Genomic DNA, 20,423 nt, shown 5'->3' with positions numbered 1-20,423 from the left:
GGCCAAAAAGTATCTGCAGACAGGAGCAAACTCACTTATGTCAGGAGCCCAAGAAATTCCAGCATAAAAGCAAACTGGGCTGATCTGGGGTGGCCTGGAAGAGGACACCATCCCCCGTGTTCAGCTGGGAACAAACTTCTCTAACCCAGCATGAGAACAGCCAGTTATCCAGCTCCTGGAGAACTGGGATTGCAGTACAACTTGAGCCTGGTGTGCTGCAGTTACGTGCTAAAGTCTGACAATATTAAATCCATTTGAAAGGTCCCATTCACCAGAAGGAAAGTGTTGGGGGTAAGACAAAGCAGACCCCTGCAGCAGCTCTTCCCATTCCTGGCACAAGAGCACAAATGGCTTGCTCATAGTTTGCAGCAAACCAAGAGTAAGAGCATTTTATTGTAATGTAGAACCACAACAGTTCAATATTGGTGACATAAAGCAGGATCATGTGTCCTCCCTGCCATCCCATCCCGTCAGATCTCGGAAGCTCAGCAGGGTCAGCCCCGGATTAGGACTTGGATGGGAGACCTCCTGGGAAATGCCGGGGCTGGAGGTTCTAGTCCTGAGGACTTCACTGGCACCGTCCAAGCTCGCTCGGCCGTGGCAGATGAACCTCAGGACTGAAACGGTGGGGCCAGTTCTGTGCACGCTGAGCCTCACCTGAAATCCACTGCCCAGGCTGGAAGGGCACACCCAGGTGGGACAGCCCTGCCCAAATCTGCGTTCGCAAAGCCGAGCCACACACACACACAAAGCAGGATCTGTGCACAGGTGGCTCAGCAGGACCCTCATCAGCTCTCCCAAGCCATGTCCCACCTCCTCAGCAACTGCAGTTTGCAGAGAATGATGCCTCAGTGGATCATTTCCACAAAATCATTGGAAAACAGCTGTTCTGAAATGCTTACACTATTCCTATACCAGTACCTGTATCACTGCAGGAAACCAGAGGCTTGATCAGTCATGTCTGGCCCCTGCCAGGCTTGCACACAGCACAAGTCTCAACATCCTCAGCTGGGTTGCACAGCTAATTGCAAAGGCTGTTTTTATTTGAAAAGCAAATATACCAGACTGCACCTAATAAGTCACAGAATTCTCTGACTGCTTTGTATTTTTGCCTACAAATCCTCCAAACTATGCAATAAATCTGAAGTGGTTGTAGTAGTCTTTTCCTGCAGAGATATTTAATGAAATCTACTTAGAATTATTCCTGTAACTTTAAACTCCAATTGAGCAACATCTCAGGAAACCAGCAGTTGTAGATTACCAAACAGCATTAACTTTGTGGAAACACTTAAAAGGGGACATTATGTGCAAAACCACTAAATTCATGGAAATTCACTCTTTGAAAAATGTTACTTTTGTCCTTAAAAAAAAGAATGTCTGTAAACCTTATATTTACATTCTCAAACTGAGTAATTAAGCAGAGAGTTATGAGGCAAAGTATTTACAAAGATCCTTGGAGAGTGTTCTATTATGAAGGCTTAGGTAAAAGGATTTGTATTTGTCTTCTCAAATCAGAAAATGGTTTGTTTCCCACCTAATTATTAAAAAATATATTTAAAAATCAGGTAGAGTGAATGCTGAAGTCCAACAAAGCCAAGCTCAGGGGAGCTTTATAGGAGGCTTAGGATGATCTTTTCATTCAGAAGCCAAGTTTCTTTTCTTCCAAAGATGTTGATTTTGAAGCATGGCCATATTGAGGTTATTCCAGATCCCAAGTTCTGCAGACCATAAGGAATAAACAGGTGGAAAGAGAGACAAGGAGAGGGAGAAATCTCAGCTGAACAAGGACTAAGAAGTTGAGACTGAAACTATGAAGACCTGACAACACATCCTGAAGAACTTAGGAAGTTGTTCAAAGTAGCTCAACCCAGAGAAGGCAACAGTGCTCCAAGGCATGGCATTTTCTGCTAAGAATTCACATGATGTGGCCAAGATCCCTGACAAATCACATGAAATTCAGTCTCAGAAGGAGCCAACCCTTTGTAACACCTCCACAAGGTGTCAGTCACTTCAACAGAGAACGGTCACGGCATTTACTCTGTAGCTAAACATGAGCCTCCTTCTTGCAAAAGGCAGCTCAGCCTTAATCAACACTGATTTTGTGTCTAACACAACAGTTATGGAGGAACAGCAAATGTCATTGACCTCAGGATCAATCTTGAAGGAGGGTTTCCCCTCTTGGGCTGCTCTGAAGATTCTCTTTCCACCAATGCAAACAACCATTCCATAATGGAGACTATTTTCTGTCACTGGAATAATTGCCCCAGGAGAACTCCAGCAGTCCACAAAGCACCAGTGGCACAAGGAATTTTTATATGAAGATGGTTTATGTCACCTCACCCTTAGAAGTAAATATAAAAGTGAAAAGCCCCTCCCCAGTTATTGTATCCACACTGGAGTTGTGCTTGTTGTCTTTTATTTGGATAAGAAAGGAGCAGTAGAGGAGTTTTCAATTCAGCTTTTGCATGAACCTCCCCAAGACCAGTCCTGTACCTTGTTTTTCTGAAGATGATGAATCCCAGAGATCTGTCCTTTGTTTCTTTTTCTGATTACTGTTATCCACATGAATATGTACCTGAGGCAAAATAACAAACATTTCTAGAGAAATAAACTTGCAGTTCATCCCTCAAAAAAGCAAGCCCATGTTAAGAGTAATTAATGCAATTAGTGTCACTCCTACAGTGCTACAAAGGTTCTTTTACTTCCTATTTCCTGTTTTGCTTCCAGTCTTTCATAACTTTCTAACACAGATCAAAAAAGTTCATCCAACCAGTCATTCTGAGTCAGATTATGGGAGCAGTTTTTTATGGGCTGCTCTGAGCAGAAACAAAGAACCCAATTATTTGGGTATTTCCACCAGCATCAAACATGCAGAATACAAATAAAATACTATTGTGGTGGAAAGACTTGCTTCATTTGGCAACAAAAATAATATGAAGTTCTAAACTTGATATCTACCAAAAGATCTGTTCCTAAAATTCATTATAGTGGCACTGCCCATAAATTCCAAACTCTAAACCAATTGCAACAACTCTGGGGAAGGATTTTCAGTGTTTCTGTTGAACTTGAAAGAGAACATATTATTGCAATTACACATCAATCCTTGTATAATATGCAGTATCAAAGTCTTCAGAAATTCACATTTGCTGCAGTATCCTAATTTCACTTTAGTTTCTACAATGAATACATTGGTGGGGGCTTTTTGAGTATTTTTATTTTGTTTTTTTTCCTTCCCTGCAATCAACACCATCATTTATGTTATCCACATCCTTTCAAATCTTGGATCCACTGAGCACAGACAATAAATCCAGGGAGGAAACAGCACACAAAGCAGCCCATACCTTGTAGTATTTGGATACTGTCTGATGTGGCAGGAGCCCTGCTGTGCCCTCAGGGGGATCCACACTGAACACTGTCTGGAAAACACAGGGAAAGAGAATCATGGAGTCAATGAGGCTGCAAAACACCTCCAGGACCATCGAGTGGAACCCCTGACTGATCCCCACCTGCCAACTCGACCAGAGCACCAAGTGCCACGTCCAGCCTTCCCCTGAACACCTCCAGGGGTGGGCACTCCACCCACCACCTCCCAGGGCAGCCCCTTCCAGTGCTTGACTGCCCCTCCTGTGAAAAAATTCCTCAATTCTTCCTGATGTCCAACCTGAGCCTCCCCTGGCACAGCTTGAGGCCATTTCCTTTCGTCCTGTCCCTTGTCCCCTGGGAGCAGAGCCCACCCCTCACCTGGACACATCCTCCCTTCAGGGAGTTGTGGAGAGGCAGAAGGTCCCTCCTGACCCTCCTCTTTGGCAGGCTGAGCCCACCCAGCTCCCTCAGCTGCTCCCCATCAGACTCCAGACCCCTTCCCAGCTCCATTCCCTTCTCTGGACACAACCCAGGCTCTCAATGTCCTTCTTGCCAGGAGAGGTTTGGAACTGGACAGACCTGAGTGAGGCCTCCCCAAGCCCAGTACAGAGGAACAATCCCCTCCCTGGTCCTGCTGGCCACATATTTCTGATACATACACAGTTTTGATTTTTGCTTCCAGCAAAATCCCAAATGTATTTTTGCACTGAGAAGTATCTCCACAAATGTTACTGCTGTGATAACCTTAAATATACCTCCCTGCTAAATAAGCTCTCCTTTATATTTCTATATAAATATATAAATATATCTCATCTCTCAAGAGAATCTTGAATAAATAAGGTTTTTACAGGCTATTCCTGCTAACCACATGGGTCTCTCACTGTTCCAAAATTCAAGCCAATATCTAAATTTATTCAAACTATACAGATGACAGTATTATATTCCCACTGTTCATGACTCTGTGGATAAACAAACACAATCAGAGCCACAACTGAGAGTAAAAGAACTTTCTGAACTCCTTTAGTTTAAAATGTCACCAGTGATACCCAACACCAGAAAAACAATCAAAGTTTTAATCATATCTAATTGTCTAAATATTAAATTAAAAGTTTCTGTCAACAGTTATGCTTTTCCCCCTTTCCCATGTGTGGTGTCTCATGACTACGTATGATGCTCTTTCAAACATATGACATTCCAGTTCAGCTTCAATGGAAACAGCTGTTGTTCTCAAATATTTAAAACCTCTGGTCATTTTTCTAAACAAAATTTCTTCAGACATTTAAAAGGAACTGCCCAAGCTCATAATAATATCAGCTATTTGGTACAAGAAAGATGTTTTCCACCAGCGGAAAAAAGGAAAAAAAATTACAATTCCTGGAAATATTTACTTCTGAAAAATAGCCAAAGATATGGTGATTTTGGTAAGTGCTCTTCAAAAAGAAGAAAACATCACTTAATAAAAGCAAGCTGGTGACAAATTAAGACTCAAAGACAGGGCTCTGCAAGCAGCAAGCACTGGGTTTAACCAACACAAACTGTCCTAAATCCAGGGTAGCAAACCAGTCCCTGGCAGGTCATTTGCAGGAACTGCCCATGAGCTCAGCAGCCAAACAGGCACCTGAGCTTCCTCTTCCAAATTCAAATCACTACCCACAGCCTGAAGAGCACCCACAGACAGTCACCCCAGGCCCTACCAAAGGTCACTGGGATCACCAGACCCAGTTCTGCTTCTGCATTTTCTCACCTCTCTGCTTTGCACCCCAATTTAAATGAGGTATAACCTCACCCTCCTCTCATAACAACAGTGACATCACAGCCCAGTATAAACCATTTGTACCAGTGGACACAAACTGCTGTTACTGCAGCAGAATATCCATAAAGGTTTTACCACTGCTATAAAAATGAGATCCTGTGCCTGCCACTGCAAACACCCCCCCAAACATCCATCCCTGCAGAGCTCAGTCCTGCAAACCTACCAGGGCCTCTCAAAACACAGCCAGGTAACTTGTCCTCATCATGCAGGTCTGCACATTTTGAATGTGTTTCTTCATTTTTAGTTTTAAATGGAGTGTTATTCTCTGGTGCCCTTTTGGGCAAAAATGTTGGACAGGCCACTGGCAAACTGCACCTCCTAATTTTAGGGGGCTCAGGATTTTCATAGTCAAAGTACTGCAAGTCCAGTTCTGAAAGCATTATGTGGGTACCCACAAGTGTCACATTCAGTTCCTGTGGCACTGAAAAGACTTTTGTTTTAGAGATCTCTTAAGTTAATAATTAAATTTTCAAAAATACAGTTAAATTATCTTGTGTTTGTTTTTTTTTCCTGTTATTTCATGAGGTCTCATATTCTCAAACACTGTTGCTGGAAAGCAAAGAGCTCAGTAACTCAGCTCCACCTTGTGGAGGCTGAACTCAGGCAAATTTAAATCCAACATCTCCAAAAAGGGAGGCCAGAACTGCAAAAGAACAACTTGTGTAAAAACCAAGATCCTCCCACCAGGCAGCAGCTCTGTCTTCAAAAACTACAGACCTGCACCACTGCACATCAGGAATAAAATGGATCCAGTGCCTTCCCACAACCTTTAAACCAACTTTTCTATCTTTCAGATGTTTATAGAAAACACATTAATTACTTACCTGGATAATATCTGAGACCTTATGCAATCCAGAGGTGTTGATGAACATCCCAGTACCTGGAGAGAGAAACACATAATTACTCTTACAGCACAAACTTACATCCTCTTGTTATATCCACATCTTACCTGAATGGCCCAACACTCTGAATACAAAGACATAAAAATATCATCTGAAACAAACTAATTATTTCAAGTTTCTCTTCATTATTCAGGATGCAAAGAGAAACATAAAACTGGCACTGCTGGGAAATTGTCATCTCAGAAAACTACATAAACTTCTTAAAGCTCCTCTAGATTAAAAACTGCAGAAGAGCTAAACAAAACCAAGACAAGCACGTTTAAACTATTTGGTTACTTCTCAAAAGTTCACAGAACTTACATTAGTCTCATGGAAAAAAGAATAGAAAACTGGCTAGTCTGTTGTGCAGAGAGAAAATGAACCTTTGCTGAGAAAAACCTTGCTAAGATCCTTTGGTACAGCTACAAATAGTCCCTCCCATCACCTCTAGAGTGCTTGGAACAGTGATTGGAGAGGCAGGAAAAGGAGCACATGAAATACATGGATGGGGGGATTTGACAGCAGAAAAGATCAACAGATGCACCTGCCAAGAGTGCAAAGAGCCTAAAGGAGAAGGATGCAGGGGAAGGAAAAAGGAAGGTGTGTTGTCCACTTGCAAACTGAGCCTGTTCCAGCCTCTTCAGTGCTTTTTCTGCTGGTCAGAACTAAATCATTTTCTTAACACATGTAAAAATTGCAAAATTTTCTTTCCAGAAGGGCAAATGTAGAACAACATGCTGAGAGACATTAGAACAGAAGCTTGTTAAATCAAGGAAAAAAACCCACATTATGTGATTCCCAGCATTTCTGTTTCTTAACTCCACACCCAGGGAAGAACTTGAGACATTAAAAGTGGCACCAGCAAATCTTAACAAGCTTCACCCCCCAATCCAACTGGCTTTGGAGAAAAATTGTGTGTGTGCAAAGATCCTCTAGGGATGCAAACACACCTGTTGGCACATGCTCAGGTTTGACACAAAGTGGTTCTTAAAATTAGTTAACACGAACAGAAATCAAACATGTTTCCAAGCAGAGGACTCTGGACAAGTCTCAATAAAAACACAAGTCCTCACAGTCAGATTTTAGCTTTTAAAAGCCTTTTCATTTAATTCTAAACAAAGAAACCTTTTTCTTCCTCTCCCTTAACAAGGTAAACTTCCAATCCCCTACACTGAAGAGAAAGTCTGAATGAAACAATTAACAACTTTATACACTCACGGCCTGAAAGATACTGTAAAATCTGCTCCAGTGACTCCAAGAGGAAGGATTTGGTCTGGAATGTTATTTGGGCTTTTGCAAACAGATCAAAGATGTAGCTGCAATTTACAAAGAAAAAACAGAAATGGGTAAACACCGTAAAGTATCACATGGACACAATTACTGTAACTCTTTTATACAATTTCACCATCAACAGCAAAACATGTTCCTGTCTCCGTGAGAAAGAAAAATTTACAGGAATAACTATTTGCTTATAAAGAGAGCAAATAATATCAAAGTGACAGAAAGCACACTGACCTCATCACTCCCATTTCCCAGGACTTCTCTCCAACATACAATAGGTACTAATTTAGAAGCAGATTTGCATGGCTTTTCCAGGATTACTTTTACAATGTACAACAGGCATTAGTTTAGAAATAGACTTGCAGAGCTCTGAGGTGCCTCAGGCAGGTCACTGCAGCACTGGTAGCTGTGCTCAAATCGTGACATGAAATTGGATGGAGCACAGTGAGCTGCTTCTTCCAGCTCAGAACACCCAAAGCATTCACACAGTAGAGGATTTTCTACTCCAGAAACACTTCAAAAATTAGTTCCTCCAGAAATAATACCTATTACAGACAGGGGATTTAAGGAAACCCAAAGCCTTGAATAAATACCATTCCCAGAAACAAGAGCAGTGCTATAGCCCCAACAGCTGACCCAGCTCCACCTGGGTCTAGAATTTGCTGTACTTTTAACATGTAAGCACTTTAATGAGAAGAAATTTACCTTCCCTGTTTGGTGACTCCATTACCATTTGGTGGCAGCTCCACTGCATCAATAGCACTTTCTAGTAGGAGAAGTATTTCTTTAAAAGAATCAAGAATAAAAGAGTCATGGTGCACAGAAACTCACTTCTGGGACAGATCTAAGGCTCTTTTTCAAAGGTACTTTATTACAAAACCTGTTACCAAAGACAGCAGCCCAGCTGTTCTCTTGAGTCTGTAAACAAATCAAAATATCAAACCCACTTTCCTAAATGTTATCTTTAAATATTCATATTCAACTCTAAGCACTTCCATGATCTCAATTCCTAGATGAAGCTTAAGTCATCAGCTAAATGTTAACTCTTCTTTACAGACAGGGAAGGTTGTTCTTGGAAATGCTTTGTAAACATGAGGCATTTCAAGCTCTTGCTGTTAATTTAAGGTAGCATCATGTCCTTCCAGCTGGATGATGCAACTAATGGAATTCCAGCCCACAGACAACATCAGAAAAGAAGGGAGTTTCTAGCAAGGAAGGAAGCAACACATTCATCTGCCAAATCTCTCTTCTTGAGAAAAAATTAACTAAACACTTAACAAAATTCTTGGAACAAGCCAGACAACTTAAACTTCTATGAATGTCTCAGTTAGGAGTGGGGTCTATGGAAATGCTACATGAGCTTGATTTATAGTTGCTGACCTCTTGAACCTGTTTTAACAACAACTCTCAACAACACAAGATATAACCTTACTCTTGATCTTTGCTATATCTTCGAGTCCCATGTTCAATCCTGTTGAAGAAAGGAAAGATTTCAGAGAGGTTGTTTCATGCCTATCTCATTCCCAGTTTCCTCATGCCTTTTCAGAAATGATGACTGTGAACCTCCAGCTGTGTGTATGGAAAGGCATCTTCCCTCTTCCCCTCACTGGTGTTTGCCATGACCCCTCAAGTCACATTGGTTTGATCAAATCTCCCCATGTCTGGCAACTATTACTAATTAACAATAATTTATCTACCCATCAGAGTGTAAATTTCCCAGAAACGTTCCCCCAAAGTTATTTTCCAGTTCTTGGTAGTGGCACTGAGTAATCCCATAGAAACAGGGATTTGTGGGTGCCAACACACCTGAAGGGGCCAACTCCACGTTGAACTCAGCGTTGATCTCATTCTGCTGAACCACCTGGGCTTGTTCTTCCAGGATGACCCCGATGGCCTCGAGTGCTGAGGCCAAGTCATAGGGAGTCAGGTCAAAAGAGGAGGACTCCTCACACAACTTCTCCTAAAATGCAAGGAATGGAAGAATTATTCTCAGTGTTCCATCTGCTGTTTGCTCAGGCACTTTCAGAGCTGACACAGTCCAGGTGACCAGGTTTGATTTCATTTCTGATCTCCAGCTCAGGCCAAAGGACATTTTATAAGCACCTGATGACTCTGACTTTTTGCTTTTCTTCTGAAATGTAGAACAGATTCTGCCTCTTTCACATTATTCACATTCTACATACAGCAATTATATGACAACAAACTGTTCAAACAGGAAGTTGTTTTTATACTTAGAGAATCAGTTTGTCCTTCAAAAAAGCTCCTTCTGGCCCCTCTCACACTCTTAGGAAATATTTGTATCCCTGGCCCTTGTCCTTCTTCACTGTGCAGAGATGAGGGTGTGCAGAATAAAGGGAAGGGAGGCCATGAAAAAGAAAACAAAACCAAAAAGACACCTAAAAATGTGTATTATTCCTTTGTAAAACTTGGGCCAAAATGTATGGCAGAATAAACACTATTAAGAAAGGAAGGAAACACAATAACTTTCTATTAAAAAAGAAGGAATGGTTTAAAGACTTGTAATGGGAAAATTTGAGAAAACTCCCTCTGACTTTGAAAATTAAGTCAGACACTGTTTTGCCAGAAATTTTCATTCACAAAAAAAAACATTTTTCCTGAGGAATGAAGACAAATAGTAAAGCCAACCCTATAGAAAATTTTGACTACAATATCTGTGAATTTATAAAAAAAATATGCTGAGCCAGCTGCATGTGTAAACAATCTAATCAGAATCAATTTTATTTCAGAGTAATCACTAAGTTTCCACATATTAACCTGGAAGAGGCACTTCCATTAGAGAACTGTTGCAAAACAAGCTGTTGTTCTGGTTAATTTTTGCGTGCAGGCATCAATTACTCCTTTTTAAACACTACAAAGGGGGCAAAAATCCAGACCCTAAACAACTATGTCTGGATTTCCATCCATTTTTCAAGAGAAAAGCAGATTTCTGATGAAAGGAGCACATCCTGGATGCAGCCACGCAACAGCCTCTGGTGAGGCACAGCAGACCCTCCCGTGGCTGTTTCCTGAAAGGACACACAGTCAGAGCAGGATCCACAGCTGTGCAGCAGAAATCCCACTGGGAGGCTGCTCATGTGGCAGAAAAAGGGACATATCTCAAATGTCCCTTTGCATTTCATCATTTAGGCAAAGGGAAGAAGTTCTGAGCCAGCTAAAAGAAGAGCTCATAATGCTGCACTGTTGGTTTTTTCTTGTTTTCCTCTATTAGTGAAGACATGGAAGTATTACAAGAGTCATGTTTGCCCTCTAGTGCACTTGGGGGAGCTGATGCAGCTGAGCTTCAAAAATGGATCTTCCATGATTTCTTAGAGCCTGGAAGAGAATTCTCCAAAAAAATAAGCACCTCATAAAAGTGGAGATGTCCCTTTCAGAAAGAAACTATCACCTTGTAAAAAATCAGCAGAGTCAAAGGGCTGTTAATTAAATGACAAACTTTTAACTGCCATGGGAACAAGAAATGTCCATGAGTATCAACAACACACATCTGAGTACAGACTGTTTAACAGGGCACGGGTCTGTTTTCCTCTTTGGATCAATGGCAGGAGAGCAGAACAACTCACCACATTGTGAGCTTCATCCAGGATTACCACAGTCCCCTTCAAGTCCAAGTTGTGAGCCTTCCGACTCTAAAGGCAAGGAAGACAACAAGGGAATGGACTGAAAGGCCACTGAGAAATATTAATCTGACTGGCTGGGAAAGTGGGTGATGAGATAGATTTGGGTTTTCGTGCATTTTGAAGCTGTGTTGGTTTTTCTTTGGAAGAAGCAGCAAGTAATGGCTGTGGCTACTCAATACAGAAACCACTGAATCACTTTCTCTGGAAATGAAAGTGCTCAAATGCATCATCTAAAAGTCTACAGAGGTTACAACTTGTTATAAACAAAGAAACCCAGATGTACCACAGTGGCATGCACAAGTTAAACAGCATTAATGTCAGTCACTATTTCTGGCAATAGGAGTGGGGTGTGAAGCAGAGCATTTGTCTTGTCTTCACAAATTTATGCTGGTGTTGTCTTTGCAAGAAGTGGATGCTCTGAAAACACCACCCACCAGCACATCAGGTGACTTCATTTCACACAGAGTTTCTGTGCTTATGATGCCTAAGGCATTTTTTAAATTTAGTTTTTAATTTGTTAAACATTTGGTCTCTCTGCAGCAGTGGAGTGTAGTCTGGTTTTTGCTGTACTTAATGAATTACTCCAAATTGCATGAAGATGTCAGCACATTTGTTTCCTCAACAGAGTATTCAAAGGTTTCATTTTCTATCCAGAAAATATGGACAACTTATCACAACAGTTTTGTACACAAAGCCTGTAATTATTTCCAAGGGATATGTCCCATCTCCCCTGAAGTTTCCTTATTCCAGAAACCACACAGGTGCTGCAGAAATTAAAATGTCTCAGAATACATATAAAAATACTCTGTGTGACTGAAGATTTGTGTCCAGGAGGAGAATATCCCCAGCCAGAAGGGCACCACATTCTACAAAACTAATTCTATAAGAACAGAAAGATCTCAAACAAAGGGGAAAAAATTAAATGTGGAAAGAATTTACAGGGAAAAGCCCAAAATGGCCCCCTCTGTGGGTTCTGAACCTGAGCTGGGGTTTGATCAGTTGTGAAGTACCCACATAATACACCCACTTGCCAAGCATCATTTTTCACAGCTCATCCACTGAAAACCAATGGAAGACAAACAGAAGCACAATTGCATTTAAAAGCAAAGACATGTGTTACCTTTGGATCTAATAAATAGTTGTAAGGCATAAAAATAATGTCTGCTTGCTGCTTCAGGCTTCGAGAGAGATAATAAGGACAAGCTCTGTTGAAAAAAAAGTAATACAAACTATAATTCCTGCAGAAATATTAAGAGTGATTCAACATTCATGAACTATGATATACAAAAGTATTAATAAAAGTGACCAGAAAACTGGTTTTAATTTCCCAAGTCAGGGGGAGGAAGGTCAGAGGGGATCACTCACCTGTGCTTGCTTCCATTTTTAACTAAATCTTCAATATCCATCATGGATTGAATCAGTTTTTTATCTGTACTCTTTTCTGTAAAACATGACATTAAAACCACCAGTTTAGATAAAGGCATCACACAAAGATTTGTTGTCACTCTGATCATCACACTCATCCACTAAATTTCAGTCCTGAAAGACAGTCAAGTAACACAGAGCAAAACACACACACAGGTTTATTCTGCCAACTCTTCCAAACCTCTCTGCCTGCCTGGCAAACCTCTCCCTCTCCAAAAAATGGGGCTTGGCTTCCAAGTGAAGTAAAGGGGAGCCAGACTCACCTTCCACATTGTTGTAGAAGTGACAAGCACGAGTCATCACCTTCATTCGGCACATGTAGATCTGGAAGACAAGGTCTGTTTCAGCCCAGAGTGGCACAGCTGCTCAAACAGTTTTCTTTACACCCACTAATGAATAAATGCTAATCACAGTTCTTCAGTTTTAAAATCTCCTGTCCCTCTGTCCACAATACAAGTCAGGCTCTCTTTTTTTGCAGGACAGAACACTCAGATGCTCAGAGAAAATTTTGCTGTATTTTGCCATTAATACTTTTCAATGAAAACATTGATCCTTAACATTGTAAAAATAGCATGTAAATCAAGAACTGAAGCACTACCTTTAAATTATTATCTCTCTTGACAAACACTTAAAAGGCAGGTCAGAAAGTAAAGCAGAAAATATTAACTGTCATGTTCTACACAGTGACATCTGTGATCCCTCCCTGGATGGAAAATACCACCAGAGACTCAGAATGACATTTTGCACTCACAGAACTGACACTAAAAGTTCCCCAAGACACATTTACAACTGTTGTGTTTCCCTACAGCCCCCAGTAGTCAAACAATGTCAGAGTGAAGAATGACACACAGATGACAAAAAAGCTGCACGTTCTCCCTGCACATCCTCTCTGGGCTCTGACCTCACCTGCATGTGGTTGCTCTCCTGTTGCCTCACTTCAGGATGGATGCAAAGCTGCTCTCTGGATCCCAACACACAAATCTTTGGCCTGTTCAAACAGGATACACAAAACTGGTGTCAAAAATAAGGCAAGAGAGAAGAACAGTTTTAAATGCCTAGATTCAGTATATCATAACTGAAAGATTCAGGAGAAACAGATGAGCCCAAAACAAGGGTCAGAACCAAAACAAATCAGCCTGTACGTTATTTGACTTTCTGGCAGTGCATTTCTGTGGCAGCAGAGGGTGTTAATAAGCAGCAGCAGGAAGTCACAGCAGTATTTTACACCACCCATCACAAAATCTGGGCTCTGTTGTGACAGTTCAGCCCAGTCAGCTGGGGCCTGTCATCCACCACGAGCCATTCTGAGCTGGTTGTGACATCCAGAGCAAGGCTGTGACAGAACTGATGCACCACAAACATTCACAATGTTGTTTTCTTGCTTTTTACAAGGTTGCATCTCTACAAGAACAATATAAACAAATGACTACTCCCTGTCTAAAAAGCCCAGCCACTCACTGGCATGTCAGCAGCTGAAAGCTGTGCCAGGCAGTGGTACAACAAACCCACAAAGTTCATAGACTTACATCAGCCTGGGAAATTGAACTTGGTAACAGCTAAAAACACCCCAGGAAAATATAAAGAAAGGAAATTTAAAAAGGTAATTTTACAAGTAAATGTGCCAAGTAAAGAATCAAAACCAGATTAAATTCAGAAAATTCTATGATTGAAAGAGATAAGAGAAGCTGTGAAGTTATTAAAATAAACCAGCTCCAACAATGAAATCCAGGTTCTGTTCATGCACAGTAAGGGAATGTCATTTCTGAGGATAGTTTTTTATAAATTCAGAAGTTCAAACAGTAACTACATCAGATGGGTTCCTGCAGCTTTTCTTTGAACAGGAACACTATCCTAGATCATACTTGCCTGTAGACTGTGTTCTTCAACTCGTTAATGACTTGTGTAAGTTGAGAGTGAGTTCTGGAGGCATAAATTATTTTTGGAATGTCAGTGTAATAAGCTGCCAAAGAAGAGGAAAAAAAGCAGAAAACCATTATGAGCAGGGAAAGAAGAACCTGGGATATTCTTAGCCTCTTTTTCCCAGCTGGTACTATGGTAACAGTTTGCCTTGTAGGGACAGCAGGAAATTTTGTCATCTAACAATTCTCACACACACAAAATGAGCTAAATGAGTTTCTAATTCTCTAAGGAAAACTAAAACTATGGAAAACATGCTGAAAATCTACAAAATGGTGAAACTATGCTTGAGCTGCTCAACAACAGCTCAGTGACTTCTGTAATTACCTATTTATTAGGTGGTGAGGCCACACCTTGAGTGTTGTGTTTAGTTCTGGGCCCCTCAGTTTAGGAAAGAGATTGAGGGGCTGGAGGGGGCCAGAGAAGAGCAATGAGGCTGGAGAAGGGAGTGGATGTGGCACTGAGTGGCCTCTGAAACACCTCCAGGGACAGAGAATCCAACATGTCTTGATCCAACCCCACTGTGATCACCAGCCCAGGGCACTCTGTGCCCTGGGCTGGTGATCACAGTGAGGTTGGATCAAGGGTTGGACTTGATGATCTCAGAGGTCTCTTCCAACCCAACTGAGAAGAGAAGAGCAACAAGGCTGGAGAAGGGACTGGAGCACAGGTGCTGTGGGGAGAGGCTGAGGGAGCTGGGGGTGTTCAGCCTGGAGAAGAGGAGGCTCAGGGGACACCTTATCACTCTTTACAACTGCCTGAAGGGATGTTGGACCCAGGTAGGGATTGGTCTCTTCTCTCAGGTAACCAACAGCAGAACAAGAGGGGCTTAAGCTCTGCCTGGGGAGATTTAGATTGGATATCAGAAAGAAATTCTTTACACAGAGAGTGCTCAGGCATTGGAATGGGCTGCCCAGAGGAGGGGTGGATTCCCCATCCCTGGAGGTTTTTAAACTGAGATTGGCCGTGGCACTGAGTGCCATGATCTGGTAAAGGGACTGGAGTTGGACCAAGGGTTGGACTTGATGATCTCAGAGGTCTTTTCCAACCCAATCCATTCTATGATTCTGTGATTCTATGGATGTGGCACTGAGTGAGAATCCACATCTTGATCCAACCCCAGTGTGATCACCAGCCCACGGCACAGAGTGCCCTGGGCTGGTGATCACAGTGGGGTTGGATCAAGGGTTGGACTTGATGATCTCTGAGGTCTTTTCCAACCCAATCCATTCTATGATTCTGTGATCCTATGGATGTGGCACCGAGTGAGAATCCACATCTTGATCCAACCCCACTGTGATCACAGAGTGCCCTGGGCTGGTGATCACAGTGGGGTTGGATCAAGGGTTGGACTTGATGATCTCTGAGGTCTTTTCCAACCCAGCTCATTCTGTGACTCTGTGATTCTAAAGGACAGGTAAAGGCAGGTGCTGGCTGACCCCCCTGGGTGCAGAGAGGGTGGCACTCACTGGGCACGTCACCCTCGGTGGCCGCAGTGCCCCAGGAGGACGCGGGTCTGTCGGGGAACAGCTCCCCCCCCTTCATCCGCTGCGCGACCTTCTGTGCCGAGATGGTGTCCCTGAAGTGCTCCCGCCATGCCAGGGTGGAACAGAGCAGGCAAAGCGTCTTCCCCGTGCCTGTGGGGCTCTCCAGAATGCCATTCACCTTCTTTAATGGAGGGAGAAGAGAGAAAAGAATCAGAGAAAAATATATCAGAAAAAAATGCTTTATAGAGAGTGCTCAGGCACTGGAATGGGCTGCCCAGAGAGGGGGTGGATTCCCCATCCCTGGAGGTTTTGAACCTGAGATTGGATGTGGCACTGAGTGCCATGATCTGGTAAAGGGACTGGAGTTGGACCAAGGGTTGGACTTGATGATCTCAGAGGTCTTTTCCAACCCAATCCATTCTATGATTCTGTGATTCTGTGGATGTGGCACTGAGTGAGAATCCACCACGTCTTGATCCAACCCCACTGTGATCACCAGCCCAGGGCACAGAGTGCCCTGGGCTGGTGATCACAGTAGGGTTGGATCAAGGGTTGGACTTGCTGATCTCTGAGGTCTTTTCCAACCCAATCCATTCCATGAGTCTGTGATTCTGTGGATGTGGCACTGAGTGAGAATCCACATCTTGATCCAACCCCACTGTGATCACCAGATCACTCCATGCCCTGGGCTGGTGATCACAGCAGGGTTGGATCAAGGGTTGGACTTGCTGATCTCGGAGGTCTTTTCCAACCCAATCCATTCTATGAGTCTGTGATTCTGTGGATGTGGCACTGAGTGAGAATCCACATCTTGATCCAACCCTACTGTGGCACTCTGTGCCCTGGGCTGGTGATCACAGTAGGGTTGGATCAAGGGTTGGACTTGCTGATCTCTGAGGTCTTTTCCAACCCAATCCATTCTGTGATTCTATGAAAGGAGTAAAGGAAATAAATGAGGGATTTGGAGGTGCATCCAGAACAGGTCTTGGTGCAGCCCTTTGCAAAAGGGCAAACACCAGCTGGGAGGTCCCACCAAGGAACACACACACAGGGCCATGATCAATGCACAGCCTGCAGGACACTCTAATCAACCTAATGAGGCCCAATGAAAAAATCAGAGCCAGATATCATCCTTTTTAGAAGAATTCAATTCTCCATTCTTAGAGCAACAGGAGTGGGTCATATTATAGTAAAAAATACAAGAAAATATCATAAATTACTGAAACAAACAACCCAGAGAGTGACTCTGAGGTAACAGAGTGCTGCTCTCCTTTAGAATTGGGATTATAACCCATCACATGGTTTAGGAAGAGAAATTTGCCAGCACTTAAAACACCTCATCCTACTTGAGTGTTACAGTTTTAAAGTGTGCACCAATACCACAAGTTGCAAAAAAAAATATCAGCTGAGCTCAAGGATGTGAAAAGAGTTTATGGAGAAAATGGGCTCACAATAGTTCCAGTTTAATGCAAGGAGGTACCAAGTAGACAACAGGACACAAATGAATGCTGAGCCAGATGGAAAGGCAAAGCTTCCACCATGAGCTTGTCTGGTCTCTCAGAACAACAGGGATCAAGAGATCTGTTAATCAACCCCAGAAAAAAGGTACCTATTGTAAAAAATAAAGCTTTCTAATTTGATGTTCATTAACATTATCCCATTGTAGAGAAAATAAAAAATTACACAAATATTAACAGGGCAAAACCAAACCTCTCCTATGAGGAAAGGCTGAGAGAATTGTGATTTTTGAGGCTGGAAAAGAGAAAGCTTCAGGGTGACCTAATTGTGCCCTTCCAGGACCTGAAGGGATTCAACAAGTGAAACTATTTACAAGGGCCTGGAGTGACAGGACAAGGGGAAATGGGTTCACACTGACACTGCATAGGTTTGGTTTGGATATTGGGAAGAAATTCCCCCCTGGGAGGGTGGGCAGGCCCTGGCACAGTTTGGGCAGAGGAGCTGTGGCTGCCCCATCCCTGGAAGTGTCCAAGGCCAGGCTGGACAGGGCTTGGAGCACCCTGGGCTGGTGGGAGGTGCTCCTGCATTGGAATGAGATGAACTTTAAGGCCCATTCCAACCCAAATCATTCATGATTCTGTGATTCCATGAAATGCCAGACAGCCAAGGCCAGAGTGCATTAACACAAGCACTAATTGCTCAGTTTTATTTCCTTTTCCCCAGTCAGGCAGGAATATGCTCTCCACATTTCTGTCACCTGCCATCCAGGGTTTTTAATAACCACAAAGTAAAAACACAAATAAAAGCTCAGAGAAAATTTGGAAAAAGCAGAAAACAGACAACACAAAGGAAAGTTGAATTGTGACAAGCTCTCCTTAGAGGAATCCTTCTGGGCAGTTGGTGTCCAGGCAGAGCTGCCCCAGGGAGGCAGCCCCCACCCACCTTCTGCAGGCACTCCAGCACCTTGTCCATGTAGGCTTCCTGGCATGGGTAGGGCTGGAAGGGGAAATCCACAGTGATGCCTCTCAGTGTGATCCTGGGCATGGTCCCGTCAGGAGCCTGCAAGGAACACCCGGCTGTGACCGGCTCTGCTGTCACGGTGCTGTCACTGGCACAACACGGGGTGGGCTGGGCTGGAAAGGACCTTAAAGCTCATCCCATCCCACCCCCTGCCATGGGCAGGGGCACCTCCCACCAGCCCAGGGTGCTCCAAGCCCTGTCCAGCCTGGCCTTGGACACTCCCAGGGATGGGGCAGCCACAGCTTCTCTGGGCAACCTGTGCCAGGGCCTGCCCACCCTCCCAGGGAGGAATTTCCCCACATTCCCCACTCCCACATTCCCCATTCCCCATCCCACATTCCCTATCCCACATTCCCACATTCCCTATCCTCACATTCCCTATTCCCATCCCCACATTCCCTATTCCCACATTCCCGACTCCCATACTGCCCATCCCCACATCCTCCATCCCCACGTTCCCCGTTTCCCATTCCCATTTCCCCATCTCCACGTTATCCCCATCCCCGCGTTATCCCCATTCCCATCCCCACGCTATTCCCATTCCCATCCCCACGCTATTCCCATTCCCATTCCCATCCCCACGCTATTCCCATTCCCATCCCCACGCTATTCCCATTCCCATCCCCACGTTATTCCCATTCCCATCCCCACGTTATTCCCATTCCCATTCCCATTCCCATTCCCATTCCCATTCCCGCACCTCCCGCTACTCACTTCGCAATCCCCGCGCCCCCGTCACGTGCTGCCCCGCTCGTTCTCTGCGCACTTCCGGCGGGCGCTCTCGCGAGAGCGGCGCCGTTGCCGTGGGAACGGCCGATGAGGCGCGGCCATGGCGGGCCGGGGATGGGGCCGGGGCCGGTCCCGGGGGGATCCCGGGCCGCGGGGCTGCCGCTGCCTCCTCTGAGGGCCCCGCGCAGGACCGCCCCGAGCCCGGTGGGCTCTGGGCCCTGCCGCACCTGCGGGCGGCGAGCCGCGCTCCCCTGACAGCCGGTTGAGGCGGAGGGTCCCGCAGCCGCGTCCCGCGGGGCCGAGGCCGCAGTTGGGCCCTGGAGAGGCAGGAATGGGCTGCTCTGTCGCCAAAAGCAGCATTTCCAAAGCTTCCCAGCCCTGTCGGGGTTCCCCGTGCTAGGGCCGCCCGGGCCTGGCGTTTCTCCCCCTTTTAGCGGCGCGGGATGAGCGGGATAAGCGGTGCCGTGGGCAGGGCCGGGCGGGGAGGGGGCAGAGCACGGCCCGAGGCTTTGTGAGACCCTCGGCCCTTGCGGTGGGAGGGGTTCTGGCGCTTTCCGCCGAGCCTTGTAGCTCCTGCGTTAAAGCAGTAATGAATTCTGACGGGTCTCTGTTGTCAGGGGTGTGTTGGCCGCTCCTTTGTTCCCGGCGCTTCTTCCCCGCGCCGCTCCCACCCGTCAGGCCCCTGCCAGTGTGTCCATGCACGGCCAGGAGCGCCTGGCTCGGCATTCCGGGTGCTCAGGGCTGGATCCACCCGTGTGTGCATGAACTGCCCTGGATTCCTGGATTGCTCCGTTTCTAAAACCCAGGTGGTTTAATAAATGCATAGACATGGTTTACCTGGACCCCCAAAATCGTGCAAAAAACTGAATTTTATGGAGTTGGATGAGGGAGAAGGCAGAAATAAAATATTTTACACACATCTCTGTGTTTTATTCCTGTGTCTCACGCTGTCAGATGGTCACTGCATGGGTGTAGAACAGGATGGAGCTTCTATTGTACACTTTAAAATTACTTTTCCCTCACCAGCTGCACAGTTTGTGCGTGGAAGTTCTGGTGTTAAAAGGACAGGCCTTAAACTTTGTGTAAGTTCAACACTGTGTGTTCTGTTCTGGCCCCAAACTGTGGTACCTTCTGTGTCTTGGTGCTGAGTTAGGGGAGCTCACAAGTGTTGCTGTTTCAATTCCTTGAGCTGAACTTCCCTGGATCATGAACTGGTTTTAATTACAGGGAATGGGCTGGATTATAAACTGTGTTCAGTTGTAGGGAATGGGCTGGAGGGTGTGGAGCTCACAGACTGTTCTGGCTTGGGAGGGACCCACAAGGACCCTCCAGTCCAACTCTTCAGTCAGTGGCCCACACAGGGGATGAACCCCCGACCTTGGTGTTATTACAGCCAAGTTTTAACCAACTG

The 20,423-nt window shown here is 44.5% G+C and overlaps 1 protein-coding gene across 5 annotated transcripts in view; it reads right to left on the bottom strand.

Annotated features, from left to right (window-relative positions):
- Window positions 1-19,026, bottom strand: part of RTEL1 (regulator of telomere elongation helicase 1) — a 54,297-nt gene extending 35,271 nt beyond the window's left edge. For all 5 annotated transcript variants that reach the window (XM_071572681.1, XM_071572683.1, XM_071572684.1 and 2 more), the window contains exons 1-16: window positions 18,998-19,026; window positions 18,206-18,322; window positions 15,788-15,986; window positions 14,268-14,361; window positions 13,308-13,389; window positions 12,665-12,725; window positions 12,342-12,417; window positions 12,097-12,181; window positions 10,920-10,985; window positions 9,145-9,298; window positions 8,771-8,809; window positions 8,044-8,122; window positions 7,276-7,373; window positions 6,001-6,056; window positions 3,342-3,416; window positions 2,494-2,575 (exon numbers count right to left, since the gene is read on the bottom strand). In XM_071572681.1, coding sequence (XP_071428782.1) covers window positions 2,494-2,575; window positions 3,342-3,416; window positions 6,001-6,056; window positions 7,276-7,373; window positions 8,044-8,122; window positions 8,771-8,809; window positions 9,145-9,298; window positions 10,920-10,985; window positions 12,097-12,181; window positions 12,342-12,417; window positions 12,665-12,725; window positions 13,308-13,389; window positions 14,268-14,361; window positions 15,788-15,986; window positions 18,206-18,307 — 1,348 coding nt within the window. In that variant the 5' untranslated portion in view covers window positions 18,308-18,322; window positions 18,998-19,026. The remainder of the gene's footprint in view (window positions 1-2,493; window positions 2,576-3,341; window positions 3,417-6,000; window positions 6,057-7,275; window positions 7,374-8,043; window positions 8,123-8,770; window positions 8,810-9,144; window positions 9,299-10,919; window positions 10,986-12,096; window positions 12,182-12,341; window positions 12,418-12,664; window positions 12,726-13,307; window positions 13,390-14,267; window positions 14,362-15,787; window positions 15,987-18,205; window positions 18,323-18,997) is intronic.
- Window positions 19,027-20,423: the final 1,397 nt, after the last annotated feature.

The sequence above is a fragment of the Pithys albifrons genome, chromosome 18, assembly GCF_047495875.1.
Source record: "Pithys albifrons albifrons isolate INPA30051 chromosome 18, PitAlb_v1, whole genome shotgun sequence".
NCBI lineage: Eukaryota > Metazoa > Chordata > Aves > Passeriformes > Thamnophilidae > Pithys > Pithys albifrons.
Note: the sequence above shows the minus strand (reverse complement) of the source record. Positions and strands in the feature narration are given on the sequence as shown.